The 12722-nt window shown below is 43.3% G+C and overlaps 1 protein-coding gene across 2 annotated transcripts in view; it reads left to right on the plus strand.

Annotated features, from left to right (window-relative positions):
* PCNX2 (pecanex 2) overlaps window positions 1-12722 on the plus strand; it is a 288682-nt gene that overhangs the window by 230917 nt on the left and 45043 nt on the right. For both annotated transcript variants that reach the window (XM_077894480.1, XM_077894481.1), the window contains 2 exons: window positions 2585-2643; window positions 6899-7114. In XM_077894480.1, coding sequence (XP_077750606.1) covers window positions 2585-2643; window positions 6899-7114 — 275 coding nt within the window. The remainder of the gene's footprint in view (window positions 1-2584; window positions 2644-6898; window positions 7115-12722) is intronic.

A 12722-nucleotide genomic window follows, 5' to 3' on the forward strand; every position in this document is an offset into this window, starting at 1 on the left:
AAGCACCAAATGTACAGGAGGAAAGCACTGGAGAAAAACTCAAATTACCCGTATGGCTGACAGTTCACCTTCTTAGTCTGGTGGAGAGCCAGAGGCCCTGGGGTACACAGGCAGTGTAGCTTAGTTGTTGCTGATCGAATTTAGCACTCTGCATTCTGTAGCCTTTTGCAAAGATAGCTTTCCAGTTAACATGGTTTTAGAAGGTGTTTTAATTCCCCAAGGAGTTTGGTAAATGACTTTCTTTTGGCTCAGCCCCACTTTAAAAATTGTTTATTCTGCCGCTGAAAATTTCATTTGTCCTAGGTCTTCAGGTGAAATTAAAATTCCATTTAGGGACTAACTATGGCGACATGGGATTTCTGCCTTCATTAGAAAGAATTTTGGTGCTTGCTTTATTTTTTGCCACCCTGGGCTCTTTTACTTTCAAAGCTGATCTGAGGGTATTTGGAAGGAAAACCGACACAGTAATAGAACAGAGTGGTAGGATTTACAGCCTTTTTGAGATGCAACAGAATTATTTCTTCTCTCCAACCCATTTGCAGACTCTGTCCCACAAAGCTCAAACAAGATCTTGCCTAGATGGTTCTCAAATATCTGAGACAGGTGAGGAAAAGAGAATACTTTTTTTTCTTAGTTCCATCTAAATACTTATTTTCTCTTCTGATTCCCAAGAGACAAGTTCACAACAGAAGTTTGCATTCTGAGGTTTCTTCTTAAGCACTCTTACTAACAAGTGCTTGTCATTTATTAAATCATACTCAGGATGTCAGCGATCATGTTTAACTCTAAGTTAGTGGCAGCTAGTCTCCTTTCTTCTTAGTGGGTGTCATGAGATAAAAAATAACTTAAGAAACAGCATCGTATTGGGCTCTTTATTCATGCCAGTTGTAAACAAAGGTGTGTCTTCATGCTGCTTTGGGTGTAAGAGGTGAATATAATAAAATGATCCACAAAGAAATACCTGACAGGGTAGAGTCAGCCTACTGGGTTCAAATCTGGCTCCATACTTATTAGCTCTGTGACCTTGGGCTCTATAGTTGATCTCACTTTATCTCAAGTTCCTCCTCAGACTGAATGGGTGTAATAAGAATACCCATTATTATACGGGTAATACCCTATGAAAGCAGCTGTATAATGAGTTAACTCACATAAAGTGCTTAAGCAGAGAAGTGCTGTGGCAATATTAGCTGTCATCATTTTTGGTAATATTAACCATGACAGGTTACCCAAAGGAGAGGTATGATGTGTGAAGACTCAAGTATGACATGAGTCTCACCTATAGCAGGTGTCAGGAACTTGTCCCTGAGAGCGATACTTGGGCCAGACTCGAAGCACTATAGAACTGTGTCAGGAAAGAGGGTGGGCCAGTAAGGATTCCAAGTAGAGGACACAAGGGTCACACAGAGTTCTAGGGGAGGCAGGGTGACAGGAATAGGAAATCGGAGCACACTGGAGAGATGGAAAGAGGCTAGCTAGCATGGTTGGAGTAGAAAAAGCAAAGGCAGAGGCCAGGCATGCTAAAGATCAGTTTTTTCACAAATGTTAGTAGGACCCTCATGATATTCAAACCTGTTTGTAAACCTGTATGCAATGATATATTTCTAGTGAAAGCCATTTCTTTATGGCTTAGGTTTAACCATATGAAATTGCCATCTTTGTACATCATGAACAGTTAAACTTCCAAGCTCATGTGATTGAAGTCAACCTCGTATTTCATCCTTCAGTGGATGAAACCACTGAATATCTGAAATAAACAGACAAAGCGGGTGAGGCACAGTGTCTCTGAGCAGAGTTGACTGTTGCACTTACCAAGGGCTTCTGGGACGTGTAAAGTTCAAAAATGGCTAAGGTGCTGGGGCAGAGTGGGTTGATAACACTGACACATGCGATTACTTGGGGATGCACTGTTGATTGGTCGGCCCTTAAGAAGTCTGGAATGAGTCTGTCCCCCATTGGCTGGCTTGCAGAAGCAGGGGGCCATGGGTTGGCTGGCTTACAGAGGCTACGGACTGAGGTGAGTTGAAATAGCTGAAGAGATTTAAAACTGGTTCTGACAGCTATTTGTTGCCATGGCTACGGACAATCTATCTTCTTCCAAGTTTGTAAGAGCTGATTTCATTCTTGTGGTTCAAGCGAAGAGAGGCCTAAAGAATATGCCCAGCATTTGACACCAAGTGGTGGAACACTGACTCGCTCACCACAGTTTTGTGGGATCAATTTTAAAAGAAAGATGCCTGTGTGGGTACTGCTTTCAAATTCGGAAAGTGAGTGACCTTCCATTGGCAGTTCAAGTACTTGCTTTTATTTTATGGACCTGGTGCCCAGAATTGATAAGGCATCAGGCTGGTCTCCCAATCCTGAGATGTCATCATCCCTCCCCTCCATGTGTTTCTTGTACCTTTCCCTCTCTGTTATCTTAAGACACCTCTCTCTGCCTACAGCATTGTCACATTGGAGCAATCACCCTGATATGGGAGCTCCATATCCCCTGCGTTCCCCAACACACAGCCAATTCTGTAAACCAACTGTTTCTCATTTGTAATGATCCAGTCATGACCTTTTACCCCTTTGTGGTCCCTTCTAGCACAAGGCGTGTGGATAATTCTAACACAAGGCTGGTGGTTCAAATTGAAAAGGATCCAGGTAAGAAGATACCTTTCTTCTCTCTTTGTAAACTCTTTATCTATTTTCTTGTATAGATGGAGTCCTTCAATCTAAACAGGGGAAATGAGTTCTCATTCTTTTTAGTCATTGTAGAGATAATGCATATCTTGGTAATAAATATGCTGACTAGGAAAAGAAAACTATGCAAATAGACTGACCGAGCATCCTGATTTGGTTTGGAAATGCTTTTCTCCATTACTTAGAATTGATGTGGTACCTGTAGAAGGACCGTCAATGAAGACATTTTAGTGTGTGACAAAAGGCAAGTACAGACTCTCAACCTTGCTATTCGTCTTGTAGCAAAAAAATTCTTAGGGAAGCCATTGGCATTATGATGTCCTCAAGGAAAATCATTCCAGGATCTAGGATCCAGAAATCTTCAGAAACTTCATTTAACATTAAGCTATGGACAATTTACTTCTAGGAAATTATTTTACTTTTTGGCTTTCTGTAATCCATCTTATTTTTAACCTTCTACCTCTTTTTTCCCTCATATCAGAAAGCAAATGTTCCATTTTTATCCTCCTCACTCTCTCCCCTGTGTCAAAAGTTTTGTCTAGGAAGAATTGTATCATGTCTTTATCTATATTTGAATTGCATATACATGACTAATTTGAAATGGGAAAATACCTGGAGATATGGGTTTATATTTTGTTAACGTAAAGTTCAACTTGTCAGTAAGTACAACTTCGGGCGGGGCGCGAATAGGCTATAAGTAAGTGTCTTTATGTGCAGCTGTGGGCCTCTATGACATTGCAGGGCCATTGACCTTAGGCATATGGATAGTTTCACAAGTGCATCTTCCCTCTAGTTATCCATAATAGTTGTCTCATTTTAATCCAATTATGTGGATCTCTGGTCAAGGTGTTCTACAAAGACTCCACTTCAGTGGTTGAAATTGTTCTGTTTTCTTTAAATATCAAACAGTTTGAACAATTAAACAAAAGTTAATTCTCTCAATAAGGCCTTCCCTTTAAAAGTGGCAGAGACTCAAAGTAACCTCTAATTAGTGTCTCGGAATGCATGCTGATTCATCATTGAGAATGAACTGATGGCAGGTCAGGCGGGCTTCATCTACACAGAGGATTTAGCATACTGATATTTCATTAGACTATGTGACATGACTCAGCCCACAGAGTAGTTTATTTCTCTCCATTAATTATAATCATGTTATAAATGCACCAATTTCAATTTGACTTTCAACAGTCATGAATGCCCTGCGAAGATATTCATAATTTGATGATGTTATTTTATAGATTTCTTACAGGTGGATCAGTGTTCTTCCTTATGTAGGTACTTTCAGGGTCAGTCTTTACCTTTCTGCACCCCCAGTCATTCTCCCTTTCCCCAGGATATGGAGCAGGGGGAGTTCTGTTCAGATCTGCAGTCTTTATCTGGACCTTCCCTAACTTTGCCTCCACTCCAATAGACAGTCTAGAAGGGAGACTTGAAGTTTGCTTTAGGCATTTCTTCTTTAGAGCAGCTATGCTTCTCTGACTTTCCAGAGCCAGAATTTTCCTCCTAAACATAAGAGGCTCCTAAAATAAAAGTACAGAATGCAAACGTTTCTTCCAGACCCTTCCGGCGCTTCCTTCACCCACAAGACCCAAAACCACAGCAGGAGGATTTCCACATTTATCCAGTCTTCTCTCTAAAGAACGTTTCTGTGCTTCATTACGAGAGATCAGATAGAGGGAGTGGAAAGGAGATTAAAGGAAACACACCATGAACCTCCAATTCCACACTCCCTCCAACATTCCCTCTCCTCTCCTGTACCCTTCCTTCACTCCTTTCATGGTGTTATCATCCACCAATTAGAATGGCTAAAATTAAATAAGCAAACACGCAACTGCCGACAATGCCAAGTCTCAACAAAGATGAAGAACAATTTGAACTCTCAATCATTGAGGCTGGCGAGGGTGCAAATATGATACAGCCACTTTGCAGAATGGCAGGCCCATTCCCAGGTTTTACACAAGAGAAACAAAAACTTACACTCACATAAACTTCCACTCATGAATATTTTTGGTGAATTTCCTCCTAATCACTAAAACTGGAAACAACCCAAATGTCCTCCAATTGATGAATGGATAAACAGGCTCTAGTACATGCATATTACAGAATACCACTCAACACTGAAGCAGAACAGACTGCTGGATGCCACAAAATTGGTGAATGTCAATTGCGCACTAAAAAAGAATTTTTATCTTACACAGATTATCCCTCAATAAATCTGAATTATATGTATATATAATTTCAAAGCAGCAAATGACATCTATATAATATCTATGTTATTATAATATATAAAACATGTATTTGTATATGATATATAAGACTAGCAGTAATTGTTTATATTGTAGCATATACATATGCATTGATGCTGTCTATTGTCTCTAATCCTCAATGATTTTGATTTCAAAAAGCCCCAGGAGTTACATGACAGTTGTGCTCTTAAAAATAAAATTCTCGGGCAGCCCAGGTGGCTCAGCAGTTTAGCGCTGCCTTCAGTCCAGGGTGTGATCCTGGGGACCCGGGATCGAGTCCCACATCGGGCTCCCTGCATGGAGCCTGCTTCTCCCTCTGCCTGTGTCTCTGTGCCTCTGTGTGTGTGTGTGTGTGTGTGTGTGTGTCTCATGAATAAATAAATAAAATCTTTAAAAATAAAAAAAAAATTCTGGGATCCCTGGGTGGCGCAGCGGTTTGGCGCCTGCCTTTGGCCCAGGGCGCGATCCTGGAGACCCAGGATCGAATCCCACGTCGGGCTCCCGGTGCATGGAGCCTGCTTCTCCCTCTGCCTGTGTCTCTGCCTCTCTCTCTCTCTCTCTCCCTGTGTGACTATCATAAATAAATAAAAATTAAAAAAAAATTCTCTTAAAGAGGCTGTATGATCCATGGTGTTATCGATGATTCAACAGATATTTAGCTAGTCCCTTGTGCATGGTAGGACTTCTGTGAGTGTTAGGACCCAGAAATAAGCAAATTCAGACATGGATCCCATTACCTTCACTACATATTTTCTTCACTTTACGTTCTCCACTGCATTGAATCAATCAAATGTGAATCAATTAACCATATACACATAAAAACCAAAAGTCAGATTCCAACTGTGACACATGCTTCAGAGCAGAGGCTCATGGTGCTGAGATCCTGTGATGGGGGATTTGGCCCAGTGAAGTGGTCAGTGGAGGCTTCTCTGAAGTAGCCATGAAGACGAAGTCTGAAGAATAATAAGTGTTAAGAAGCCAGAGAGGCATGAAAGAACAACCAGGGCAGAGAGACCGGTGTCTACAAAGGCCCAGGGTGGGCAAGACATGAGAGTCTCTCCATTGAAAGAAGTTCTATGCAGAGCATAAGGGAGGAGAAGGAAGTTTGTGGGAAGTAAGGACGGAGACTGAAATAGGAAGCAGATCCTGCATGCTTCTTGTATGTCCATATAGCCCAGATTTGCTCCTAGCTTATACCTGTGACTGTCCCAGCTTAGACCTGGGAATGCTAAATTATAGGGAACCCCATTATAGGTGGTATGAAGAAGCCTCATCTCTATCCCAAGAGCACTGAAAAACCACTAAAGGCTTGAAGTAATGGGGTTGAGAGGTCTTAGGAAGTACATCCAGCTTCTCAATTTGAAAAGCTCATTCTGGCTGTGGTGTGGGGAGTGGATCAGGCAGCTGGTCCCGGTGAAGATACACAGGTGAGTCATATAACTAGTGTGGCTGTCCATTTGAGAAATAATGCAGCTTGGAATAAGGTAGGGGTAATGCAAATGGAGAAGGATGCAAAAGAGTATTTGAAGAAAGCAAAGTTGAGAGGCTGGCGTATGAAGGAGGGGGAACAGAGATCCCTGCTTATGGCTACCCTGGGGGGTGGTACCATTTGCTGAGATGGGCAACGGAAGGGGGAACCCGATGTGGGTATGTTGAAAATGAGGAGCATTTGAGACATAAAAGAACAGATGTTAAATAAACAAGTCAGTATATAGGTCTAGTGTTGAGACAAGAGATCTCTGCTGGAACTATGAATTTGTAAGTCATCTGCAGTAAGACAATAATTTAATCCACTTATATATGTATTGTCCCTGGAAAGACAATAAAGGGAAAAAATAGGAGGGTCTCACAAAGTCAACAAAAATGAGCAAAGTATCTAAAAAGCCTGATTTACCCTTAATCAAAATGACAACTCACTGTTTCCTAGGTCTGAGCGTACTCTCTGAGCGTATTTCCTGTTCTGTCTTTAGGGAATGATGACAACAATCTTAATTCCATCTTCTACGAGCACCTGACCAGGGCTCTGCAGGAGTCCTTGTGTGGAGACTTAGTCCTTGGTCGATGGGGTAACTACAGCTCTGGCGATTGCTTTATTTTGGCCTCAGACTACCTCAATGCTTTTGTTCACCTGATTGAAATTGGAAATGGTCTTGTCACTTTTCAGCTTCGAGGACTGGAATTTCGAGGTAAGAATCTCTTCATTGTGGAAGGTGTTGGATGCCAGTTGCCTCATTTAATTATCGTGCAAAGCTTTAATAAGTTGCTGTGAAAGAGCAATAATTGAATGCCTGTCCTATAGACCGAGAATTAGGGAGCTGGTTACAACTGCCTTTATTTATGTATTCTGATATAGGCACATCCCAGTTGACTGAGAGGGTAGTGAAGGGAAATGCATCATCAGGTGTAAACCTTTGGAGCGGCAAAGTCAGGGCTCTGGTTTTAGTCCTTCTGGGAAAAACTCAGAAGTGACAGGAGGTTGTGGAACATGCATGGGATCCATGTGGAGGCCAGACCTGGAACAGAACCTGCTTCTGTGGGTTTCGGGTGTTGAGGTCTGTAGTGGGCAATCATTCAGGGTCTGAGTTTTCTCTTCCACTGTAGAATGAGAGGAGGAAGAAGAATAGTGGCCTCAAAAAGTGTAACTTAAATGAGATCATGTATATGCGGGCACTCTGTGGATGCTTATTGCTTTGTATTTACTGAGTTGACCTGAATCTTGAAAGCGTGACCCCGGTTTTTCCATTAATCCGATGCTGGAACCTAGTGGTGGAGCCTGCAAGGATTAGCATAACAGATGTGCTCCAGGTCCCTTCTCCTATGGTCTTCGTTTATTCAATACATGTTTTTCTAATACCTCCTCTGTGTCTGGCCAACTTCTAATGCTGGAGGTGCCATAAGCACATGGCCTGAAAGACTCTCAGCCTCGTGATGTTGACCTTCAGTGGGAGATGCGGAGAACGAACATATGAACAAATGAGCAAACTAATCACAATGGTGGAGAGCGCTATGAAGGATGTAAATAAGGCTTCTGTGACCATGATCCCTGCAGAGGCAAGGCCGAAGCACTGCTACATCAGACAGGCGGCCAGGAAAGGCAGGCAGGAAGAAGGATGTTGCAGATTGGGGGCTGGTGGGCGCTGTGTGGCTGTGGGGGAGCGCTGACGTGACCAGAGCTAACCAGCATGCTGGCAGTGCCATGCACAGGAGGAGGTGGGAGCCTCGGCAGGTGGGGCTCCTAGCCAGGGTGAGGGGCTGCAGTTATTCTGTGCATAACAGGGAGCTGTGTATGGGTTCCGGAAATGGGACAGCTGACCTAATTCATGCTTTCAAAGATTGTTCGTGTAGCTGTGTGGAGACTGTCCACGGGGGGCAAAAGCAGAAACAGAAAAGCAATATAGGAGTGTCTTAGAGTCACCCAAACAGGAAAGGAAGGTGGAGACAGAGAAGCACAGGGAGACTTGTAGATGGAAAGGGCCGGGCCCAGTGTTGGGGGGTGCAGGAAAGAGGAGGCTCAGCATGCTCCCCACTTTCCAGGTTGAGTGCCTGGGTGGACAGAGGTGCGTTTACTGAGACTAAGAAGCCTGGATGAAGAACAGGACTTTCGGGTTTGGGATGTAATCAAGGGCTCCATTTTGGATATTTATTTTTTAAATGCCCTTGATTCATCTAAGTGAACCAATCAAGTAACCATCTAAGTGAACTGAACATAAGAGCCTTATATTCATTCAGAAGACACTTATCAAGCTATGTGCTGTGAATACAAAAGTGCAGGCCCCCACTTAAAGAAGCTTGGAACCTTCCTGACAAGAGACACATACTGAGCAATGAGGGTCATGGCAGTGCCATGCATGGGGTGCCATGGGGTCCAGAAGAGGCACTGGGATCAGACTGGGGTTGTGGGTCAGCTCAGCAGAGGAGAGGCTACAGTTGGAGGGGAGAGGCAGGCACATGATGATAAAGAGGCACAGAGTAGCCAGAATGTGGTTTGGAGAAAGGGGTCCCAGACAACGCTGGAAAGATGAGTAAGAGCCAGGTCCTCGCCATCCAGAACTTCACAGGGTTAACAATATACCTTTTAGCTGAGAACAAATCACCATTATTTTATATCTTTAGCACAATTACCTAACTCTTTAACCCAGTTTTTTGGTTCCAAGCATTAGTTTTGTGAATATCCATTACTTTTATTAGCATTCCTATATAAGTTTGTACAATAGATTTTTGGGGGGAGGGGAATAGTGGGTTCTGTGGCTTAAGCATGGATTCTGTGCATTCTTACAAATTTTAAAAATCTAATTCAAGGAACTTACTTTGGGGATAGGCACCATGTCACTCCCATGATGTTCTATTGGCCAAAGCCATCCCCAAGGACAGCTCCAACTTGTGTGGTAGAAAATGGCCCTGTCGCACTGCATGAGTCACTGGGAGCCAATCTCATAACAACACACTAGACTCTGGAAGCTGCCACAGGTGAAATCTGGAAGGAGCTTCAGAACCAAGATGTGTGTGCTCGAGCGTGAGATAGAGGCAGTTGTGTTATGTGAGACTGCCCAGGAGGGTCTCCTGAGGTGGTTTTTCTTCCTCCTGCCAACCACGGTAGAAATGTAACCTGCCTGTAAGAATAGCCTAAGCCTAATAATGAAGTCTTGGGAACAAAATGCCAGTTAACCTGTCCTGATACCACTCCTCCCATAAAATACATTTTCTTTGACCTAGTTCTACTGTAGTCTAGAACAGCCCTATTAAGAGAACATGACAAAACCATAAGTTATGTTTTAGTTGCCGGAGAAATTCAGTTGACCTAAAGTGACTCTTTCTTTTTATATCTTTTTGTAATATATATTACAGTGTTCCCAGGGAAGATTTTGTTTTCTTTCTCCTCCTTGAATATTTTTCTAAGATATCCCCTCAGTATTTCACTATTCTCTCCAATTCCCTATTTTCCCAAATAGCAGGCTTTATTTTGGTTTAATTTTACCTACTTCAGTATGACCTGGGGCAGTTAGAATCCAGGTGTGCTGGTTCTCATTTCTGAAGGACACTGAAGCCGTCAGTGAAAAAGTGAGCTGCTCACGGCACAGATTGACTCTCAGGAAATGAATAATGCACTCTGGATAGCCTCCCGTGGCCAAGGAGCAAGAGAATCACCTGTTTATTTCTCACTGCAAAGGATGCAGTTGTATCAATAGGAGTTTTTAGTTGCAAGCAACAGAAATCAACTCTAGCTAACTTAACCAGGAGAAGGGTTTATTGGAAGATATTGCACAGGGAACAGACTTTCTGAGAAGGCTGGAAAAGCAGGCTTGGTGGCTATAAGTCAAGTCAATGTCTAAAATCACACCACAGCACTGATGCCATGAAGCAGTCACATCTTGGTGGAGGGACCCAGGCACTGCCCTTACTCTATCGACACCATGATCCTGGATACTGGATGCTGCTGCTGCCCCTGCAACCCCCTGAATCTGGATGAAGAGCCCCTACCACCATCTCCCTTACAGAATATATCCCATGCACCTGCTTCTTTGTGACACTAGCTCATTAGTCAAAGTCTGGGGTGCATCTCATGGATGAAGCTGAGATGCATATGCTCTAGATGCAAGGGAGGCTGGGAAAGAGAGTGTCTAAGTTCTCAGTTCCAGGTGGGGGGATGACCACTCCCTCTTGCCAAGACTCATCATCAGCTGAAGTCATGCTAGCTGCTGTCATAGTTAAGTTCCACATCTCTGTGGCTGACACAACAGATGCTTATTTTGCACTCACATAGAATCTGATCAGTGAGAGGAGGTGATAGAATAGAGGATGGTTCCCTTTCACACCATCAAGGGTCCTGGCTAATAGAACCTCTGCCCTAGCACATTGCTTTTGAGGTCACTCTGAGCTTAAACATCAAGCTGGCAGGGAGTGGAAGATTGCCTGAAAGGTTGTTTGGGGATAGGCCTAAGCCTGGAATGCATTATTTGCTCTTATATGCTATTGTTTAGAAGTAACATAACTATAAGAGAAGCTGGGAAATGTCTAGCTGAGTACTCAGGAGAAAAAGTAAAAGTAAAAAGTTAGTGAACAGTTAGCCAGTCTGGCATATACTAGGTAATTTTCCAAACATACAATAGAGGTTTAGATCCTGAATAGTCCCCCAGAATAATTAGGGCCCATGGCACATCATTTTTCTGTTAGCTGATACCATAGAGAATGATTGAAACAAATTCAAGTCAAGAATACAAATAAGGAAGGCACATTTTTCTATCCTACTTCTTTTGACTCATGCATGCTAAAATAGAAATAAATTCTTGTTAAATGTAAAGAAACAGGACTCTGGTGCCTTTGCTGCTCTTGGGTTTATGGGTATTATTTGCATCTACCTAACCAGGGAGCCTTTTGGAAAATCATTCAAGACCTGACAGACTAGTCATTGACTTTACATCTAAGTCAGGGTAACAGATAATGCACTTTAGAAGGCCAGCAGTGTGAGGGGCACCAGATTCAAGGTCTCTCAAAAGAAATGGAATCTATTATATTTTAGGTCCCTTTTAACCATCATGACACAGAAAAATGGAAAAGGGAGAGTTGATTATCTGTTCAATCCATTTTTGTTCTCCTTTAGTCATCCAGGTGACCCGGGCTGATTGGTTCACCTATTTCTGTCAGAGGAGAGACAAAAGAATGAGGAACCTCACTGTTGGAAACAGGAGAAGCCAGGCAACTTGAGAATATTGTCTGAAGAGAGGAAGGCCCAAGAGTAGGAGCCAAAAGTAAAAGGCACTGGAGGGAGGCTCTATGAGATGCGTGTGAACTCCAAGCTAGGGAGAGGGCACTGGCCTTTGAAGATGACACCTACCCTCAGAACAGCCACAATCCCATCTCTTCATCCTGCTTAATGAATTAACAAATGGGAAAGCAAGGCACCAGGAGAGGAATACTTTCTGCAGGCTCACGGCTAGTGAGCTGGAACTAGGCAAACCCACGTGACTCTGGCTCTTAACCAGAACTTCTCTTTCTACCTGACCATTTTCCCTTCTTCTTCCCTTTCAGGCCTTCTGGATGTGTGTTTGGATTTGGACTGTGGTGCTCATTTAGTTTACAAAACGCTAAGTAACTGGGGCAAAATGCCTTCAGTCACTTGCACATCCTTTCAGAAGCTCCACATATTTCTCTAGTTGCCAAAGAAACAGCAACCAAAAGATATTTAAGATATTTAACAGAGCATCACAAGTGTCTTGGCCTTTCAGATTCTTGATTCCATCATTGGAGCCTTGGTGTGATTTCCACATTCCTAGTGTCTTTCTAGTTCTGACAGTCTATTAGGTCAGGCAATATAAACTACTTCCACCATATAATGCACTTGGGGGAAAGTCAAAACCCTCCTCTCTGCTGGAGCCCAAGTACAGTTCTCTCCCGGGGAGTAGGTGCTGTTGGTGGACATCCCAGTCTTGAGACCATGGCTGGTGTCAAGAAGGAAGCTGAGCATCTGTGGACTTCTTGCTAATATAGCACCACACAGGGAAGGTCGGCCCTCCTGAGCACTAGCACACCAGCTGCTGAAAGGACTGGGCATCAGAAGCACTATCACAGCAGTAAAGCAGAGTGGCAGGATTTCAGGCAAAGGAAAGAGGAGGGCTTGCTGTGATGGCAAGTGATAGAATCCCAGGGGCTGAGAGGATGGAATCCATGGTAGCTTATCTACAGTAGCAGGAGAGGAGAGCGAGCATATGGCCCAGATGCAGGTAAGAGATGGGTGTGAGGGGGAAGAATGGATGGAGTGGGGGTGGGGAATATATTTGACCAGTATGAAGAGCCCAC

The sequence above is a fragment of the Canis aureus genome, chromosome 4 (assembly GCF_053574225.1).
Source record: "Canis aureus isolate CA01 chromosome 4, VMU_Caureus_v.1.0, whole genome shotgun sequence".
Classification (NCBI taxonomy): Eukaryota; Metazoa; Chordata; class Mammalia; order Carnivora; family Canidae; genus Canis; species Canis aureus.